General features: G+C 43.9%; 1 protein-coding gene across 1 annotated transcript in view; it reads left to right on the plus strand.

Annotated features, from left to right (window-relative positions):
• The window catches only part of AGBL1 (AGBL carboxypeptidase 1), a 338,276-nt gene that overhangs the window by 14,685 nt on the left and 301,502 nt on the right, over positions 1–22,089 (plus strand). Inside the window, exons 2-4 of the mRNA XM_067555656.1 lie at positions 12,818–12,881; positions 14,640–14,786; positions 16,303–16,434. Coding sequence (XP_067411757.1) covers positions 12,818–12,881; positions 14,640–14,786; positions 16,303–16,434 — 343 coding nt within the window. The remainder of the gene's footprint in view (positions 1–12,817; positions 12,882–14,639; positions 14,787–16,302; positions 16,435–22,089) is intronic.

Below are 22,089 nucleotides of genomic sequence, written 5' to 3' on the forward strand. Positions count from 1 at the left end.
GATTAACGTGGAGCAAATGAGCATTACCATACTGACACAGTTTTCCGCTGCCCCATCTAACACAAACTGGGCCAGCACTGTCCTAGATAGGACTCAAAATATTGATTGAGAAAAGGCACAGTTATGCCTTTATACTATATCTTACAAAGACTTCTTCAATTCACAAATTCACTTCTTAGGGAGACTGTGTATTCTCTCAAGTGACTTCAATAAAGTCTTCTGAATGCAGACTGCAGCATGTGTCATGCTGCTTTTTCATCATCACCATAACAATTAACAGCCATCTAGCTATTTTTCCTATGTCATTATTAAATTTAATTCTCATTTGTGTCATGGGAAGGGTTAATATTTGAACTGAATAGTTGGGTTTTTTTAAATCTTGTAGTGATTTTATAATTAAAAATAAAGTCAAATAGTACAGATATAAATCAAAGAAATACAAATAAACAGTAGGAGTTAACATACATATAGAAATCATTATGCAAGAATCTCTAAAGCCATATAAAAAGCTTATTATGAAAGAATTATGAAGACAGAATAATGGCACTAAACAAAGCTAATCATGCATAAACGGAGAAAATAGATTAAAAAAAGGAAGACGTAAATGATGATAACATTAAATCCAGCCATAGTCTCTAAATATCACAAGCAACTCATTGTGAAACAACAGATTAATCCTGAGAGAAATTATCTGTGGTACTAATTACTGAAGAAACATTAAAGAAAAGTACGAGTTCCATGCAAAATATCAGGTGTTTTCGTTTATCTCAAAGTTTCTTGATTTTTTTTTTTTAAACATATCCAATTTGATAGAAGCATTTTAAGGTTATATAATAATGTGTTTTACCACTAGTTCTGCATAATACAGTAATTGCTCTATTACAGATGCATTAGTAATAGAAGGAAGGAAGTGACACAAAGGAACTTTGTGTCAGGAGGCACTTTTACACAAGGGCATATTTGTGTATAAAAAAGGGGGGGGGGGGAGGGATCCAGGAAATTGCAGGCCATTGGGACCTAATTACTACAGATATCTCAATTTGAATAAATGCTTCTCTTCCCTGATCAGCCTGCAGAATTGCCTTGTTACACAGCCTTGCAATGAAGTTATGTGAAATACCTGAACAACCTTCTGAGCAGTGCAGGTGAAATTCACCCCTATGCAGAGAGCCAGGGCAAGCTCTGTGCACCACTTAATTCCTATGTTGATGGATTCAGTTGTGTATAGTACTTAAGTGCAGGGGTGAATGTTATTCTCCATAAATAGGGCCAGATTCTCCTATCCTTACTCAAGCTGAGTAGTGCTTTTACTCTCTGAGGAGTCCCATTGAAGCCAATGAGCCTCTTAGAGGGTAAGGTTCTACTCAATATGAATAAGGGTGGCAGAATCAACCTCGTAATGAATCATGTTAATCAATGAATGATACTTTATTGCTCACTGCACAGTGCACTGTCATGTGGATTCTCTTGGGATGTGACGTTCTTCTCAATGACTTCCTGGCTAGGTGGGAGGAGAATATGGGTCCAAAGGGAGGAAGTCCTTGTTCAAACACAACTAGCTCTTTGTGTTTTATTAGTACTTAGAGAGTAAGGGGAAAATGCAGTGATCCATAATCTTGCTAGTGAAACAGATGCATGTGTGTGACTAAGATTAATAATTCCTTCGCTATACAATGTCTTTCATCACATCTTATTGCAACTGATATCTGGGCTCTCTTCCTGGCTTTTCCACGAATTCACTGTGTGGCTTTTGCTTCACCTCCCTGCTCCTCGTTTTCCCCATCTATAAAATGGGGGTAACGATGGTTGCCTACTTCATGCTGTGGGGAGTGGGTCGTGAGGCTTAATGTTTGTGAAGGGCTTTGTGATTTCCAGGTGAAAGTTGATATATTAGTGCAATCTATTGTATTTTATACTGCAAGATTCCTTGTACACACAGTGTTTTCCTAGACATACACGATTTCCATCTGTTCCACATTGTCTGCTTTTGTGAAAGTAATTTTGATTAGTGATGAGTCCAGACTAAAATGCTACATCGAAACCCCCAGAGTCTGAGGATGTTCAGATCTGGGTTTGGACTTTGCAACTGGGGCCCCTCTCTAATTTGGATTAGTTTTATCTTGCAGTGTGTTGCACTCACTACTTCCAATGAGCCCAGTGAGCAGAATTAAACTACTAGCAGACACCATAGAGAAAGTCACTTTGAGGTAATGGCTTCTGTCCAATTGTCTGGATAACGCCCCCATGGATCTTGAATGGATTCTAGTCACCATATCCAGGGGTGAGCTGGTGTGTTATGGGGAGGCCATTGCAAGTTATCACACACAGTTGAAAACGATTGAGAGAAAACCATAGCTTCAGGTTCAACAACACAATGTTTCAGTTGGACACAGAGATATAAGACTTTTTCACCACCATATGCTATATATGTGGTATGAAATCCACAGCTGCCTCTTTTGGGATGATGAATAACACCTGGCGTGGTAGTTAGCTCTGGTGGGAATGGAGTTTGGTGGTGCATACCTAGGCTCCATTTAAACCAGCATTCTGCTTAAGTGAGCAGAAGTGAGAGACTATTGGTTCCAAGATTTGGGAATTGGAGCAAGAACTTGTCAGATATTTGTCCAGTTCAAGGAAGGCCCCCTTAGCAACACAATGTATAATTTGAGGGCTATGTGATCGTCCACAGCTGTGGACGCCTTTCTTGGAGGATTAACGATGTCACTTAATAGGTTGCATTCAAGCAGCAAAGACCTCCCACTAGCATCTTTAAATAGGCCTGTCACTGGTGGCACCTCCTCCTGGCCATCTTGGGGATTAACTCAGCCAGGTGCTGCATCCCTCCCTTTGGCAGCATCTCTCCTGTCATCTCGCCCTGCGGTCCCTCTCGTTCCAGGAACCACAGCATCTTCTTTGTGACTCAGCTTTCCAGCCAGATCACTACATGGTTTCCTTTCTGGGGGGTTTACCCAAACAGTCTCAGGCAGTCTTCTCCAGCACTGCCCTGATGGTGCCACTTCCCCAGTGCCCAGTAAGGGAACCCAAACCCACCCGCTACTCCAGGTTCCAGTCTAGGGACCTTCCACCCAGCAGTGCTGGGCTTTAATCTCCCAGCCCTCATTGGTCTTTCCCTGTACTGTTTCCTATAACTCCAGGTTCCCCTCCTTTCTCTGGGTGTACCTGTTCCAAACCCTCCTCCCTCTTCCCAGGGAGTGACTGCAGCCCCTGGTGCCAGCTTCCTGGCTTTATAGGTACTGCATCTTCCTCCTCAGTTGCCAGCTCTTGACAAGGCTGCTGGCATTAGCTAAGAACTGACAAACTCATAGCTGGAGACCAGACAAGTCCACTTATGTGTTAGTGTTGCTCAGAATAGATGCTCGTCTTATAAGAATGTTTTTCGTGTTTAGACTCTATAGAATGTTTGTAAGTGCTGTATGCATTAATCTTATTTGTAATGTCTGTATTCCATCCTATAAGGAAATCTGTATGTCTTGCTTTATAACTTTGAAAATGTTTGCTCTAAACTTGTTTGCCTTGCCCGTCCAAAAGAACTATCAAAATCAGATGGGCCATCAAGGGACTGGTGAATGGCCCTGTCACACCTTGGAAATGCTACATGCAAGTAAACCCTTCCTATGGATATGGAGGCTGAATGAAAGAAATAACAGACAGAAAATTCATCATCTCCTTGCTGTTTGAACACTCACAGGGCCAGAGACACTAAAGTGAGGCAGTTATCCCCAGGGGTTACCCTTGGGTCCGCTCTGAAAGATATCTTGAAGTGACATTACCACATCTTTTTTAGGAATCATAGTTGGTAACTCATTTGTTTGCATATGTTTGCTTGCTTTAATCTGTAACTAACTCACTACTTTTTCCTAATTAATAACCCTTTAGATAGTTTGTTACAGGATAGCTACAAGCATTTCCTTTGGTGTAAGATCTAGGATACCTGCCTCATTGATCAGGGAAGTGACTGGTTTCTTGGGACTGGAAGCAATCTGAATATTTTTTTTTTTTTGTGTGTGTGTGTGTGTAAGTGACCATTTATCACTAAGTCCAGCTTGCTTGGGCGGCAAGATAGTCTGGAGAGTCTAAGGGGACTGTCTGACTCCATAGTGAGACTATTATAGTGATCCAGGAGTTCACATTTGTTACTGGCTTGGTGAAATCTAATTATAGAACATACACCGGTTTGGGATGTCTGCCCTGTTTTTGACAGTCTGTCCTGAGGTTAGTACTCATGGTCATGAGCCACTCCAGATAGTGTGATGTTATCTATATACATATACACACACAAGTTGCTATACGCTTATGTTGGAGAGGGGGAGGTCAAAGAAATGCCCCCTGCACTTAGAGTGGAAGGTGGTCAGATTTGTGATGGTCCTTTGTTCCTGTTCATTCTTCGGTCTTGAGCTGAGAAAGCTGGAGTTCTGCAGCACCCTCTTCAAATTTTATCATTTAAGTTTCCCATCCCATTTCTCTCCTCTTGCTTGAGACTTCATGACCACAAACCTTGCCGGAGATGCTTCCAAGGATCCTGTTGAAGGGTCAAAAAAATTAAGTGCTTGTCTGAAGGGCATCCCGGCAGGGGAAGAAAGGGAGCACTGTTGGTCATCTCTGCACTATTCCAAGGCTTGGAATTGCACTAATATAGCAGAGCTGGATAGTAGTGGTGATGTAGTTAAGGCTGGTATCACATTATCCCACGGTGCACCCTGCTGCCAAGGACGCCTAGCAACATTTCAGGGAATCTGGCTTTTTGACTTTTTTTTTTTTCTTTTAATTTTTCTGATTCTTCGGTGACAAATTGAAAACCCGTAAAATGCTGGGTTTTCAGATTTGGTTTTTCTTAAAAACATTTTTGGAGGAAATTTCTTTTAAAAAAAATTGAAATTTCTCATGATAAATTGTTGGCATTTCTGACCAGTTCGAAATGTGGCACAGTACTGAGATGTCACCATTGAAATGCCCCACTAATGTGAAATCATGGCTAACTGGTTGTCCAGGATGAAAGAACACAGACAGGAAACTCTCCAAGGTTTTTTACCATCTTTGTTGTTGTTTTTATAAACTTGGAGTTTAGCTCTACTTAAGATGACAAAGTTCAGGCTTTCGCAGGGGGAAAGGGAGACATTGTGCTTCATTTCACAGATACTACAAAATACAGCATAGTTGGCTATAGGATGAAGACATCCAGTTGGCAAATACCCCCAGTGACTTGTGGGCACGTCTGAACACTCTCCCACAACCTGTTCCCAGTACCTTCCGTTGACTTCCTTAGCAAAGGATGGAGACAGGACTTTTGGGGAGGTCTCTGGTTAATTGCCAACTTTGTAATGTGAGTTACAAAATATTAAATGATAGCTGATGAATATCACTTGAATGTGTAGTTTTGTACCAGGACTGAATGTGTCCATTTTTAATTAAGTGAGATAAACTTCTTTTCCAAACTGTGTGTCCTTTATTTATGAATGCAATCCTTACATTTTTTGTGGGGGGGGCGGAAGGAATACCTCCACAAAACCTCAGTTGTCTGCTCCCATGTTAGGATAACTACTATCATCATTTGTATTCCGGTAATGCCTGGAGGCTCCAACAGAGATTGGGGCCTCATTGTGATTGGATAGGACCTATCACAGGCTCTGTCTAGACTAGGAGCTGGGGATCTGACTCGCAATTCTCATTAGACATACTCATGTTAGCTCCCCACAAGTTAGCACATTGAAAATATAGTATGGCTGGGATGGCACCAGCAGCAGTGAGTAGTGGCATGGGCTACTCAGGCTGAGTACGCACCAGTGGGTTGGTACTTGGCAAGGCTTGCTTCTGCCACTGCTGCCCATTCTACTGTGGCTACACTAGTATTTTTAACCTGCTAGTTCCAGAAGAGCTACTGCCAGTCTGTCTGTGTGAGCTGGGATTCACACCCTTTGCTCCACGTGTAGACATACCTTCATAGTAAAAGGCAGCTCCTGCCTTGAAGACTTTACATTCTAAATGCACCAGATAGATACATGTCCCAGTCCCATGCCTTATGCAAGGGCAATACTTTCAATCACAAGCTAAATGAATACCTAGGAGAACACTTAAATATAGACAGACTGATTTTTTTCAGACAGGCTCTGCCCCATCCATTATTTTTGTGAGGACAATTTTGCACCTGCATTTTTTTGCCCACAATGAACTGAGAACGCAGTTGATTTACAGACATAAGTCTCATTATCCGGTAGTTAGACTTCTGACTACTGCAAGTTATCTGAGGATTCGTTGTGAGTGGAAAAAGAAGAATGCAGTTATTTGTAGGTGAAGAACCATTCCCTTCCCATCCACCAGGCCAAACAACTAAACCAACCAGAGACCATTTCTGAAAATCTGCTGGAAGATATCCAACTCCACAGTCCCTACAAAAGTTTTTCACAGGGACTGGTGATTTGTTAACATAACACAATAAAGACCTTCCCTTACAGTTAAGCAGCTCTGATTTTGTTTTGTAAAGTAGTCAAACAACTTGGGGATTACATTCAATGATTAATTTAAGTAGAGAATAAAAAGAAATCCAGGCACTCACAAGCCTGAGAGAGCGACTTTAATTGCTCATTTATTATTACTGTGGGTGACGTAACAGCTTTGTGCTGCTTTTTCCAAATGAAATATTTATTGGTAAATATAGCACTGACTAAATTAATGCTGTTTGATTTCTTTCTGGGCATCTCCTCCAGCAATGATGCTTACACGCTCGCAGTAACAGTTTTCCGGGGTTAGTGTGGCTCACTTGGTGAAACACTCACCTCTAGACAAATGTGGTGAGGGTTCTAGAGTTTCATGAGGGATGAATTCATTCAAAATCTGTTTCAGCACTAAAATGGGGGATGCCTGGTTTGCTGCTGTCCGTCAGGTGGGGGTGGATTACTACCCCATCTCTGGTGGCTGCTCAAATGGGATGTTAAAAGTCCCTGGACATTTTTTTCTGAAAGAATAGAAGATAACCTGATGCTGTGGGCAGCATTCCCTGTCTAAAAGCTGAACCGTAAAGTTACAGTCTCTCCTGAGTAACATACAGCTTGCTCTTGTACAGTCCCTGGAGCAGAACACAGGGACATGAACTTCTTCTAAGCTATTACAAGGCGAGCAAAAAATTGGAGCTGCCTGTTAGAACAATATTTGCAACAAGTTCTTGGATTTGTCCTATTGAAACTGATGTCACTAGCTGATCATTTAGCATTGTTCCTGTATCAGTGACACTATGATGGGGTATATGCCCTGTTAACTCCTGGCCAATTGGCGTACCTTTGCCAAGCTAACCAAAGCCTTCGGAGGGATTCAAAGGTTGATTCCTAGTCAGAGGTCAGATGCAGCTGTGGGAGGCACTACCAACTGGGAGCTGATTAAGCACAACTGAGTTTAACTGTGTTGTACTCCCAGTTCAAAGGGAAAGATGGGGCTGTGCTAAACAGAAGCCAAGATGAGGAGCTCTGGGCAAACATAAGAGTGTAGCTGGGTAATTTGGATTATACTTTTTTAAAAAAAAATTTAAGTTTATTTCTCATACAGCTGCATGCCATGAAACACAGCTTAAGACTGTTGTCAGTAGGTGACAATTGGGCTTAAACCCAAAATTCTGTCAGTAAACCTCACAAGTAGAGGGTTATTTTGTGTATGTTATGTCAAACACATCTCAATGCTGCAGGAGGAATGGCAAAAGTTTAACAAGAGGAATTCTCCTTCTATCCTCTTTCTGTATAGCCATCCTTCCTGTGCCTTCAAATATTGCTTTAAAATATATTTATTTTAGCCAGAGCTGGGCAAGTAATTGGCACTAAATAACTTACACCATATATCTTTTACAGTTTAGGCACATATTGCATTTTTTCTCAGCTGTGTTTATTTAAAATTATTGGCTAAGTATTTTTCTGTGAATGAATTCTTTGTTGGTTCCTCATTCACTTAATTTATTTTAATGGGAATTAAAAGCCTTTGAAAATCTCTGCCTAAATATTCAAAATTTTAGCTGCCTCCATTGGACAGAGAAATCACATGACCATTTGTCTTCTGATTGGATACACATAACTTTTTGACTTGGGTTTCTTACACGAATACTCACTACTAGGAATTCAAAATTTGCTTCTCGCAGATATTCCACAATAATCACTGGTTGAAATCCTGGCACCAGTGAAATCAAAGGGACTTTTGCTGCTGTTATGGATTTGGTTAAACCTTGTTGTTATGGGGCTGGTATGGTTGCCACTTTACGTTCAGGATAAATGTAAAGAAGCCATTGTAAAGTGGCTGAAACAATAGCAGCAGCAACCAAAACACAGGCACATGAAAGAGCAAGACTAGAAACTGAATCATGTTGCCCAAGTGGTTTCAAATGCAGGGTCTAGACCGTAGATTGGCAGAACTGTTTTAAGTCTGTGTGTATGTGATTGAAGGAGTGGAGAGAAGCAGAAGGAAAGTCAAGGAGACATAGTCCAGAAGTGCAGTGTATGACCCTAAGAATCCTAGAGGGTGGTTTTGGGTTGGGGTGCCAGCTGAAGGAGTCTTGGATCTGTGAGCAAAGCCACTGTCTCCTATTGTTTGATTCCTCCTGCATTCAGGGAACCAAGATGTTCTTTGCAAATAAACAAAACTGCATCCAAGAAACACCTGATTCTCACCAATTTCTCCTCCTTTAACTGGAACAACTTCAACACCCTGAATTTTTGGCCAGCTGCTCAGGTCAATGGGTGACTTCATTGTGACCAGTTTGTCATCCACTAGTTATGCAAACAAACCTGCCAGCAAATCCCATCACCAGAGCACTGACGGCAAGCAAACACAAGGAGCACAAACACAGTCAGAGTAAAGGTGTTTAAATATTCAGAATAAATGTTCTGAGAAGGTGTGTGGTAGTTTCTGCTGGCTCTAAGTTTAATATTTTCAAGGTTAGTCTCTCATGCCCCTTGCATTCCTTGTCCATTTGAGTCCCTCGATAAAACACACAGCTACTCAGCAGATATCTTGTGTCATCACTATTTGTGTTAATGGCTTAGGAAAACCACAAGCCAATCAGCTAAAATAAACAACCTAGTGTAATAGGAGCATAAATCAATGAAGACTTCACTGCTGAAACCTAAATGTGAAATCTATTCACCTACAGAGTGAAGGGATACTGGGAGACAGCAAGACAAAAAACAGGGCGGACAGTCTGATTTATATTTAGCTTGATTTTTTTCAAAGGCGCTGCGAATGGGCCTCTCCTATTGAACCCCATGTGTTTGTGGGTGTCCATCACCTCTGAAAGTCAATACATAAAGGACCAATTCTGCGAGGGGCTGAGCACCTGATGTGAATTGGGTATTAGCCTCTTTTCTTTCACTTTAAGGTCAGTGTGAGTTGGCGGGATATAGTGTGTCACATGATTGAGCTCTAGTGAAAAAAGAAATTAGCAAGAGAAGCATATGATCTAAGCATATGTCACCTAGAAAGAATAATTTGCAGAATTACGCTGGGATTCTGCCGACTTTTGTTCTGCATGGCTCTTAGAGCCAATACTGTGGATTTGGACCCATTCCCAAAATAAACCAGAACAGACTCCAAGAAAGTCTGTTGTACCTTGGGTTATTCACTTTCTTTAACTATATACCATTCTTGACCGTGTGGGTAGAATCACCTATCATGGGCATTGCCCAACACTTCCTATAGTGAGTCTTTTGTTTTCAGTTGCTTATAACTTTGGCAAAGTTTAACTGTGGAAATTTTCTGTGCTGGATGTCTGACTCAGGCTGAAATTTTTTGGAAAATTTCAGAGAAGTGGTTTAGTTATTTCCAAGAACAAGATTAGAGGAATATAAATTGTGTTGTTTCTATTAAAAAATGCATACAGCTTTCTTTGCTGAGAGACTCCCATGCCCCCATGCTTTGGAGCAGGGACTGGCAATTTGGAAGGGAAGTGGTCTTTGTGTCAGGGATGTGCATGTGCCGTTGACCATCCTGGTGAAAAACTGCCCAAATTTGTCCAAGTTTTGAGACTCTGAAAATCTCATTTGGCTCATGCTTTGTAGAAGTGCTTGGCAGCTAAATTCTATGAAGATTCAGGCTTCACTGAGCATGCTCAGTCCCTTCACAGCTCTTACATCTGAATGGACTGCACATGCATCGTCCCCATAGACCGAATGAGCCTGCTCCAGCATAGGACTGCATGGACTGAACCGGACTTCTCCTATAACTGCTTCTTCTGGCTGCTGGGGCCTGCTATGATGCTGGGAACATGAACAGGGAGAATGTCCTGCCTGTGCTCTCAGCGCTGCTCTTGCAGCAATGAGAAGAAGGAAGAACAGCTTGTCTGGAATGCAGAGGGCTATGGAACTTGCCCAGTGGGGGAAACTGGGATGAGGAGATGAGGGAGGTGGAAGGATGAGGAGAGGAACTGAGAAGAAGGGCAGAGGAAGGACAGATTGAGGAGACTGGGACTAAAACTAGGATGAGGAAACAGGTGCAGAAAAGGACAGCCTTGTGTGGGCAAGGACAGGGGAAGAATGATCTGTGACCACTCCCCTCCCCATAGGCCCTGGAATAGAACCTCAGCATTCCACTGTTGTCAGTAAGTAGCTGTGAAACCCACTGTCAAAATGTGTGCCTCATCTCCCTTTAGTGGCTGGCCCACACAGAGGATGATGACCTAATACTGCTATCAGTTACTCTTAGCTCAAGTAGCAGAGGTCTGTCAGGTGGATCTACATGTTCCAATCCTATTGATCAACCATATGGAAGGCAATGTCATCCCACGTGATGGGTTTTCTGTATTTTCAGTTTGAATTTTTAAAAACCTAGGGTATTACTTGCAAAAAAACTATGTGAAAACAACATTATTAAGGTTGCAAAGTCAAACACTCAAAAGTTAGCAAATGTCAGAAGTAAGCTAGCTCGTGTTCCCAAATACGAAGATAACACAATTAACAGCCACCTTAGAAAAGTTTAAGTGACATTACATAAGAACTCTATGGAAGAGGCAGAGATAATATTCAGTTCTTCAAGGTGGCATTCAATTGTCTTAGCCATGAGATCATCCTTTCTCTTTTTGTACTTCCCTGACTCACTACACACCCTGCAACTTCTACAACCAGTGAGGAAGGGGTCTTACAAACAACTGCCTAATTAATTACACAACCCTGGTACTTTCTCTGAGCACCATCCTGTGCACTGAATGAGGAAGGGGTCCTGTGGAAAAAGTAGCATGTGATCATGTAATGAAAGACTGTCAGAATGCGTACACCCAAGGAGGTGAAATTTAAGGTTGCACTTGGGATTCCTAGCATTCCCATTAGAGTTTCAATTAGGGAGGGGATTCTTCTCTCCCTGTCTTAAATTATTGTGCGGTGCAGCTGTAAAATGTTAAGCATGGCAGAGGTGGCTGGCTATCTAGTAGTTGTTGGAGAGATCCCCTGTAGCTAGACTGTGTAACAGTAGGATATGTTTCTAAAACCATTTAAAACCATCAGGAAGAAAGGTATTGCACATTTTAAAGCAATTATCATTATAATTTCAGTGGGAGACAAAGTGACTCCTTTACATATACTGTGGCTTGCATAAAGAACTTGAGATTCCTCTTCAATGATACATTTATGTAAGGTTTATATTATATTAGGAACTCCTGTGAAAAAAATAGTGAAGCTACATATTGCTCATGGCAATGAAGACCATAACCACTAAATCGTTCCTCACCCACTCTCCAAGAGTGAAGTCTTATTGGCATAAGGAGAATTCAGGTGGGTGTCTACTATACAACACCAATTAATTGTAGGAGATAGCCTAAACATCGGTTTCCCTCTCCCCAAGGACAGCTGAATTTATCCCATTCCTTTAAGTACAAGATTTTATTTGGATCCACTTTGTCTGGTGTCGATTGTGCAGATTCTTAATGTAATGTTAACACAGTTTTCATTGAAAATGTGACAAGAGAACCGCTCATCTAGTTAAAATTCCTGTCTGCTCAGTTGTTGGGGTTGCCAGGCTGTGGAATTCTATGATAGGGTACCCAGCAACATTTAAAACAGATGAGTTTGGGACACCAAGTGATCATAAGAGGTGCCCTTATTGCAGAATACCAAGAATCCCTATTTTGTGAGTGTATTGTACACGATGTCCTTTGCAACTTTCAGAATTTTAGGTGAGGGTTGAAAAAGAAAGCTGGCCAGACCACGCTGAAAAGAAACAATGAAGTTTATAAAAACAGCACACAACCTCAGCTCCATCATCAGTAAATGATGGAATCTCTGGGGCTGGCTAATTCCAAAAAACTTAGCTACCAGGCTTTAGGCAGCAACTGAAGTTGTTCCATATTTCACCTGTTCCTGCATTTTTCCCTTTGTCAAAGCTGTTGTTAATACACTACAGACTCTAGCTCAGTGTTTATGCTAAATTAACTTGTTTCTTAGGGATGATGTCAGTCCAGGAAATGCAGTGCAAGGATGTATTGACAGAACAAAATTAAAGTAGGAAGGAAATATGCAGAGTAGTGTCAGTCAGGCTGGCTCAGAAGGAGAGATTTCGCGATGGTTTCTTCTTTCCCACTGCTACCCTTCCCCCCTCATACTATTTTTTATGTGATATGAATATGATTAAAACCCATGATTAGCATGGGGCCACCAACACCCATTGCCCATGTGGGTCTAAGCATACCCATTATCCAAGTGGGACACCAGTGCTTCTGGTCCTCAAAGACCTCTTCACTCTAATCCAACCCTGCATAGCATTGAATATCTTGGAAAGCAGACCCCTTGCCCCACTATTCTGAATCCATCCATCAAGAAGGGCATTTGTGTTCCTATTGCAGAGTTCCCAGGACAAGGATGTGATCCTCAATATTCTCAGCATTCTCACAGATCTACTCTCTATTGGTAAGTACTGATGCCTTCATGTCTCTGCTTTAAGTACTTCTACTGTCCTCTTGTCTTTAGAAGCTAAGTACTTCACAATGTTTTAAATGTCTTTACAATCCCAGCACCCCACGAGACAGGATAGTGCTCGTATCCCCATTGACTGAGACACAGAGACTCAGTGACTTGCCCAAGGTCATATAGGAAGTCTGTGGCAGAGCTGGGGGGTTGGAATCTGGGTCTCCTGAGACCCAGCCGGCACCCCAGCCACTGGACCATCCTTCAGAGCACATATCTGCATAGCTTTGTTAGGTGTTGGCTAGATCAGTTCTGCCAAGTCTATGTGAATAGCTCTTCAGCTTTTCCTCTTATTTATAGGAGAAACTGGGGTTTCCCTTGCTCAAAAAAACCCACCAATATAATTTTTAATTTTATCACATGAGGAAAGAGGGAAAAAATGTCCCCATGGATTTCAAAGTTGGCCATGAGTTTAGCTGCTTCTCAAGACGTTTTGTCCTTCCCAGGGAGTTGAATACTAGAAATGTTCAAAGTCACCAGGCGCATTGGAAAGAGAGAACCATGAGTTACGAGTAGGAGGCAGGCCTCCTGTGTTACAGAAATTTGATTCTGTAATGGATTTCCCCTCAGAAAAGAGTACTTGGAACTGTCAGGGGAAAGAACAGCTTCCTCTTAACTTCACTTGAACAATGCTACAAACTCTTCTGCAAGGGTGTAGTAATCCAAAACCCACACACAGAGAGACTGCATCATTTTCAAAGTCTCTTCTGTCTGCATGTTCCTAGTGAAGATGATTTTACAGGGGGTCTGGGGCATGTGAAGGGAAAATAAGTTGCCAGTAGAGCATTTTCCTCCATTTTTTCATCAAAATTTCATTTTATTGAAAATTTTCCAATGCTAGTTACCAAAATGCAGGGCTGTGTGTGTGTAGTTTCTACATCCTTATTGCAAGCCTCATGTGTTCCTACTTTACACTCCTCCCCCCTACAACCTCATCAGAGACATCATAATTGCAGCTGTGGCTTTCTGTTGGCATCTCTCAATATCACTCTTCAATCAGCTAGATGGATTCACTATGGATGATATGAGCCTTCCCAGAGGCTGAATGAACTGCTTCCATAATACTCCCAGCCAGGGTTTCCAGTAGAAAAATTCACAGCTGGCCAAAGTTGCCTGTGGCTTATGAGCTGTTGACACAGTGGGACCCAGAAGGTTAGCATTTGGTTTCTCTGGAGACCTAATTTGTTTGGAGGCTGACTCGAAAGCTTTGCTAAGATTCGTTCCCCTTTCCTAGGTACTAGATTGTTGGAACTCCTCCCTTTCCTTATTTAACTTTCAATATCTAGGGAACGATCACTGAGTATTGCACTCCTTTGAAATCCGTCAGCGTCTCTGCTTATTCATCTCCAGCCCATTTCAATGCTTACTGAAAGCTTCAGCAGGTGGTGGTTTATATGGATAATAGCAGCTGGAGCGAGAGGCAGCATCACAGATGGTTTTGATATATAGAGCAGAGATGGGCCTGAACCACAGCTCCAAACTCTGGGGGTGTTTGAAATCCAAGTCGAGAGCTAAATTTTGCAAATGCCCCTATATTTATAATGTCCTGAACAAGAAAACACCGGAGAAGGGTCATATAGTGGGTTTCTTTAGGTCTGATAAGTATCCTCTGAATCATGTAATGTTCATTTATTGCTGTATGAAATGCTCTGCGACCGGAAAGTTCTTGACTATCCCTCCTTTTACATTTTCTGCCCCTAGGAACAGACCGAAGAATTCACTACATGATCAGCAAAGGGGGGAGTGAAGCTCTGTTACAGGCCCTGATGAATGCTGCACAGACAGCCCAGCCTGACTACAGCATCCTTTTACCTCTGCTTCGCCTGCTGGCTAAAGTAGGCCAAAGAGGTATTGCTGTGCTTAAATTGTGTTACTTAAAAGATGGGGAGGGGGAGCAGAAGGCTCCATAGATCACAGTAATGGTCAGTACTGGAACTTGCGAGTGTCAGGACACTTTGCACTGAATACTGGCTTGGGGAGTGGGGGATGGGAAAGAGAGTTGTAAGACCTTATAATAGTTTCACCCTCTAGAGGCTGGAAGCCTGTCCTAAGACTATAAGCACAGCTGATGAGCAGAGTTGCCAACCTTGCATTTTAGTTTTTACTGACGTGAAGATCTGAAGTTAATTTTTTTTACTGACACGGTAAACTTTTTACTGACATCACTAAAAATACCATAAACAATACAATCATGCCCTAAAAGTGTGTACTCGCTCGTACACAGGAATTGGGAATTACACAATTGTTTTAGCTGCAGTTAGTTGATCAATTGGGTTCTTTGGGCGTGTGCAATAATAGAAAACAGGAAACTGATAAAGTCATGGTCAGTGTAGTTTTATGATACAAGAAGTGATTCTGAATGATGACAATCCATGTAAAAATACAATGTATTTTATTTCTACCCACTTTCATGGACATTTTCATTTATTTACTGATTTACGGACAGTGTTAAAACTGTGCATTTTTTTAACTGACTGTCCGTAAATTTACAGACGGTTGGCAACCCTGCTGATGGAGATTGTGGTTTAGCTCAAGCAATAGGTATGCTGCTTTTTGCATCCTTATGTCCCTGGCTGAAGGACTAGGTCAGAGAAATTCTATATGGAATTCTCGCTGAGCTCCTGACTAGCATTTTGTGTTACTGATAAAGCCCAGCTAGGCAGAAAGTGATTCCCTTATAAATCATGGTAACTTACAAAGGCTCTGTCTCTTGATGTGTCTTGATTTCTGTATCCCAATAACACATTCAGAAACATGTTTCATTTGCTGCTGCGTCTCTTTCATCAGAGAGATTCTTGTTCAGTGATTGGAGCACAGCTAGGATGCCTGAGCTTCGTTCTTAACTCTTCCACTGAACTTTGGGTGTGATCTGTGAAGCTATAGTACTTTTATTATTTTGTTTTCTGTGCACTGCACCTCTCCATTTCTGGCAGTTGGCCATCTGCAAAAGCAGCTGTCATTTTATGAGGCAGAGTTAATACAGCATGTTATACAGGAGATACACACACAGAGCCCTTTCTTGTGGAGACTTTACTGTAGTTCTTTCTTGTTTCCCTTAACCTAAAATAAGTAACTGAGCCTGAAATTACCAGTTTGGTTTTTGTGTATGGAGAATGTTACACTGGGCAAGTCACCAATCTCCTCTGTGCCTTGTCCTACCTCTCTGTAAAAGAAGTGGGAGGGGAAAATAATGCTGATTTACATCACAGGGGTATTCTGTGATAATGTCATTTGTAAATGCTTTGAGATTCTTGTATAAGAGATCCTATTGAAGGATGTGAGATGATTATACCACTGTATGCAGCATTTCTATATCGCTGCTGAAAGCCACTTACCATCATTTCATTCCTATTTGCTTTCACAGATAGGAAGTTTGGGCAAAAAGTGCAGAAGCTGGAGGCAATTGATGTGACACTGAGTTTGACAAGGAAAAATCTAACTCACCACCTGAATCTCATCCACTGTCTCTGGGTCCTGCGTGTTTATGCTTCTAGTGGTAAGCGCTCTGGACCTTGCCATTCCTCATGCTGGTGTGTGTCGGAGCCCCTCCTGCAGTTGTTGCAATGGAAGCGAATGGCTCCTCTGCTACAGGGGTGTGTATCTATAAGCAAATCTACTGGCATCTATGTTTGATGACAGATAGGAGCATGTGCCAGAACTAGGATGGCTCTAGGGACGCTCTCACGGATCTTTCACTGTAAAGTTCAGTGAACCTACTCATCTAAACACTATAGAAAATATAAATAGTATAATAGAAAATAGCCATGGGAAAAACATTTAGTCCAGATGATGCAGGATTGTTCCCTTCAATTTATTTTAGATATCTTAGGTACTCATATGGTCCCTATTATTATAATAACACAGCACATGAGCTCCTCATAATCATTAATGCATTTATCTTCAAAACAGCCTGTGAGTTAGGGAAGTGCTGTTATGCCCATTGTGCAGAGGGGTAACTGAGGCACAGAAAGACAAAGGAGTTATCCAAGGTCACACGGGAAGTCTGTGACAGACTGAATCCCGGCCTTCTGAGTCCCCAGCTAGGCCCTCCTCACTGGACCATCCTCCTCCTTCTATTCTCCAGTGTTCAATGACTCAAGCACTGGGATTTCTAGCACTTCCCTCGAGAGACCACTGTGCACTCAGACAACATTTCCCAATGGGGAAACCTTTCTTAGAGGTAGTTCACATTTTCCTTTGCTCACTTTCATCCTGTTACATCCCTTTGCATCAATTAACCACTTCCTCTCCCTCCTCGCTACATTCACCCTGCGGATAATTCTAGATGGTCATCCTATTCCCCTCTCCCCCGCTATATACGCACATCACCATTTGGCCAAGCTGTAAACATCCAACTTTCTAAGGCCTTGTCTACACTAGAAAGTTTTGTCGACAGTAGTTTTTTCGGTGATAAAAAAGCGCCCGTCCACACAGCACTCATTTTGTTGCAAAAAAGCATCCACACTTGATGCTGTGATATCAACAGTGAGAGCAGTGCATCGTGGGCAGCTATCCCACTGTGCAACTCAGCAGCTTCTGCCGCTAGGAATTCTGGGATGGGGGAGAGAAGCACGGAGCAACTTGGGTGTTGGCTCAATGTCCCATTGTGCATTGCGTTTCCGTGCCGTCATTCATTGCGTTGCTGGCTGCGACTTGCGCCATTTTTTCAATGGCTCCCCGCCGTTTACTGCACGCCCACCATCTCTATCTGAAAAGATGGATCCTGCACTACTCTCCACTGTTGCTTTCACTGGTCGCGCAGTACATCATGAGTTCCAAATTGGAACAGGAATCTGAGGAGCCTGACCTGCTGAGTGACATGCAGACAAACAGCACCGCATTGCTGCTGTCATTCATGGAGCATCTGCACACGGTGAAACGCCGCTCCTGGGCGCGCGAGACAAGCACTGAGTGGTGGGATCACATCGCTCTGCAGGTCTGGGATTTACGAGCAGTGGCTACGGAACTTTAGAATGTGCAAAGCCACCTTCATGGATCTCTGTGTGGAGCTGGCCCCTGCCCTGCAGTGCAAGGACACCAGAATGAGAGCTGCCCTGTCGGTGGAGAAGCGCGTGGCAATTGCTGTGTGGAAGCTGGCAACTCCAGACTGTTGCTAGTCAGTCGCTAATCAGTTTGGAGTCGGTAAGTCCACCACTGGAGCTGTGTTACTGCAAGTGTGCAGGGCCATTAATCTCATTCTGTTGCGAAGCACTGTGACTCTGAGCAATGTGCATGAAATAGTGAATGGATTCGCAGCAATGGGATTTCCTAACTGTGGTGGGGCAATAGATGGCACACATATCCCAATTTTGGCACCGGGTCATCTTGCGACGGAGTACATCAGTAGGAAGGGGTGCTTCTCTATGGTACTCCAGGCGCTGTGGATCACTGTGGACGTTCCACTGACATCAGTGCGGGTTGGTCAGGAAAGGTGCATGATGCTCGTACCTTCAGGAACACTGGCCTGTACGGGAAGCTACAAGCAGGGACTTTTTTTCCAGATGAAAAGATTCCAATAGGGAATGTTGAGATGCCCATAGTGATCCTGGGAGACCCAGTCTTCCCCTTTCTTCCATGGCTCCTGAAGCCTTACTCAGGCAACCTGGACAGCAGCAAGGAGCACTTCAATAACAGGCTGAGCAGGGGCCGAATGACTGTTGAATGTGCATTTGGCAGGTTAAAGACACGCTGGAGATGCCTTTCTCTAAATGAGGACAATATTCCTGTGGTTATAGGCGCCCCTGGGTGGACCGCAGAGGGGGATCGCCTTGCATCTGAATATGAGCAGCCAGATGCTAGCGGGTTGCACAAAGGTGCCATATGCATAAGGGAGGCATTGAGGGCCCATTTTTACAATGAGAACCCATAAGGTCTTTTTTGGAACTGTGCTGTGACATTCTATGACGGCTATACAGCTGTACATGTGTGTCGGTGGTAGGTGCACATATCATGTTCAACACATAAATAAAGAGTGCTTCTTGTTTTGAGAGTTTACTTTTATTATTAAACACACAACAGCACACAACACAAACAAATCCTAGAGGGGGGAAAGTAGTGGGGGGCAGTGCCAGCTATGACTTTTAAGTCCAGCTGTCGTTCTCATAGCTGTCTGAGGAGGTGGAATGAAAGGGGTAGCGAGATGGTCTGTGACTTTGGTAGGAATGTGTAGGGGGAGCTGGTGGAGTGCCGGGGAAGAAGTTCTGTTGTGTGAGCTTGCATGAACTGTGTCTGCCATGACGCTGTTATCTTTAGAAGCTCTGTCTGCTACTCCATGGCCTTGATCATTTGCTCATGGCCAGCTAAAACTCTCTCCTGTTTTTCCTTCCGTTCCTGTCTGTCCATCTTCTGAGATTCTGACGTCGATTATCTCCATGCTCTTTTCTCTCTTTTGGACACCTTGGAACATCTCCTCCTTGCTTCTTCGGGGTCGTTTCTTTATCAGTCATAGTCAGTTCACCAGTCTAGGGGCCTTGGCTGTGAAGGTCACATCTGTGGAAGAACAAGAAACAATGAAGAAAGCCATTATTGTGGGTGCCCTAACAGTACATATGAATCACTGTGAAACACACCTCGTTCTCACTGTCTCCCTGCGCAGAACTCAGCTCCTTGATCAGCTTGAGAATGCTAAGGAGAGGGGGCAAGACCATACAAGAAGGTCTGGGTTCTGGGTGGGTGCTCGCTTGGGGCATAAATTCAGGTACATTGGGAAAACAAATTTCAAATTGTGCCACCGTTCTCCACAGACAGGAACCATAGAAACAGATATCTCGTTCCTTAGAGTCAGCAAGGATGCTAGGATGCATCTCTTCCATGTGAGCAACTTCAAACTGGGTCCCTATGCTGCTTGACTGTATGCTGCTTTGGTCCCAGCTCAAATGATTGCCAATTGGCATGGGAAAGTGACCTACAATGGGGGCAGAAACACAGCTGCTCTGCCCAGGAATCTGAGGCAGAGAATTGGGGAGTACCTCCAAGAAAGTTTCCTAGAGGTCACACCGGAGGATATCTACTGAAATCTCAGCGTGCATTAACATGTGTCTCAGCTGTACTGCCTAAGTGCACAAGGGAACAGAGAAGCACATGCAAACACAGCTACTTCTGTGCATTTCTATCCCTTCAAGCACCTGTATGTTTTAGCCAAGCTAATGACCCCCATGCCTCCAGTACACAAGCAGCATCCGCTCCAAACACTTACCAGAGCTCCCCTCTCCTGCATCCTGAGCACCTGATCTGAAGGGCTGGGGCTGGCTGTAGCCTTCTGGGGTCGAGAACAGTTCCTGACTCCCAACCTCAGCAACCAGACTGTTCCCTGGCTCCGGGTCATCCTCCAGCTTTACTTTCTCGTCGATGACCTCTTCGTCGGGGTTCAGTCCAGTATCCAGTGGCCCTGGGGCCGTGGAGGTGTCTACGGGCATCTTGGGGGTCAAGGTGGGGTCGCCACTGAGGATGGATTCCAACTCTTTGTAGAAGTGGCAGCTCATTGGTTGCACACCAGAGCGTCAGTTTGCTCCCTGCCCTTGTGGTAGCTCTGACGCAGCTCCTTGATTTTAGCGTGGCACTGCAGCGTGTCCCGCTCATAGCCCTTCTCCACCACGGCATGAGAAATCTGGCCATAGGTATCAAAGTTCCTTCGGCTAGAGCGGAGCTGGGACTGCACGGCAGACTCCCCTCAAATGCTGTTCAGGTCCAGCAGCTCTGGTGTGCTCCAAGGGGGAGAGCGTTTGCTGCGTGGAGCTGGCATGGTCAGCTGGGAAGATGAGATGCACGCTCTCCACGCCGACCAAGCAGGAAGTGGAATAAAAATGTCAAACTTTCTGCGACTGCAACCGGGGAGGGGCTGGCGGCTGCAGAGCAGTGGAGTGCAAACGGATGTCCAGAGTGGTCAGGATTGGCATTGTGGGACATTTCCGGAGGCCGATTACCACAACAAAAACATACAGCAGTGTCTACACTGACGATTTGTCGCTAAAAGTTTGTTGCAAAAAGCTCTACACCTCTCATCGAAGTGGTTTTATTTTGTCGACAAAAGAGTCATTGCGGTGTGTACACCAGGATTGTTTTGTCGACAAAAGGTGACTTTTGTCAACAAATCTCTCTAGTGTAGACCAGGCCTAAATCTTTCCTCCTAGGATTTAACATCCCTGGCTCTCAGTTGGCTACGTCTCCTCTATTTACACATGAGCTGCTTTCTCAGCAGGCAGCCAACTCCCGGCATTCAGTCCCTCTGCCCGAGATAAGTGCTATTTGAAACAGTGAGTGTAGTACAGACAGCAGCACAGACAAGCAGCTGAAGCGTGACTTAATTTGGGTTACCCAGCTTCACTGTTCACCCAGAGCTGCTTCCCACACTGAGCCCCTTTCCACACCCCTCTGCTCTCATTAAGCACACCTGCATCCCAATTAAAAGGCTTTCCCCCACCGCATTGTAGCCTTTAAACCTTTCCATTAGTGTCAGGACCTTGAACCCTGCTAATGCACTCTCTAGCTCATTAAAATGACCCTAAGCTTCCACTGCAATAGTACCTAAGCATCTCCATAAGGAGCTGGTAGAAAAATGTAAAACATTTGTCCCCTATTCCCTTCCCCCTCCCCAAATTCATAATCAAAATCTTTCAACTTGGTTAAATCTCTCCTGTCACTGAGTTCCTATCTCCCACCAAGGGCCTGAGGGGAAATTCATCGCTGTGCTGTGCCATATAGGCTTAATGCTTAGGATCTGCACAGCCTCCCCATGTGAACCCCACCCCCGTGCCTGAGAACCTCCTACCTCCTCCACCCCATGCTGCAGTGGCTCAGCTAGTCCAGTGCCACCACATCTGCAGAGAGCCGGGGCACAGGTGTTATCCTGGGATAAGCGGAGGCTTTCGTGGATGTGGTGGGGAACTGGGGAATTTCCCTCCCCATAAGTCATCTAATTGACTGAGCAGTAGAGAACACAGGAGCATATAAACCCCTGAAGGCTCCTTGCGGAGTATTAGTCTAAGCAGCCAGCCTAGCCGCCTTAAGATCTCAATGCAGTTGCTTATTGTCCTGGGTTGCTCCCTCCTCCGAGTGTGCTGCCAACCCTGTGTGTGGCGCACCCACCCCCCTTTGCCCCCCCCCCCGCCGTCTGCGGGGAGTGGAGTTGAAGCAGCCTTGCCTGCTGCACTGT

This window comes from Emydura macquarii, unplaced genomic scaffold (assembly GCF_026122565.2).
Source record: "Emydura macquarii macquarii isolate MOO-44397 ecotype Brisbane River unplaced genomic scaffold, CSIRO-AGI_Emac_v2 contig_1644, whole genome shotgun sequence".
NCBI lineage: Eukaryota > Metazoa > Chordata > Testudines > Chelidae > Emydura > Emydura macquarii.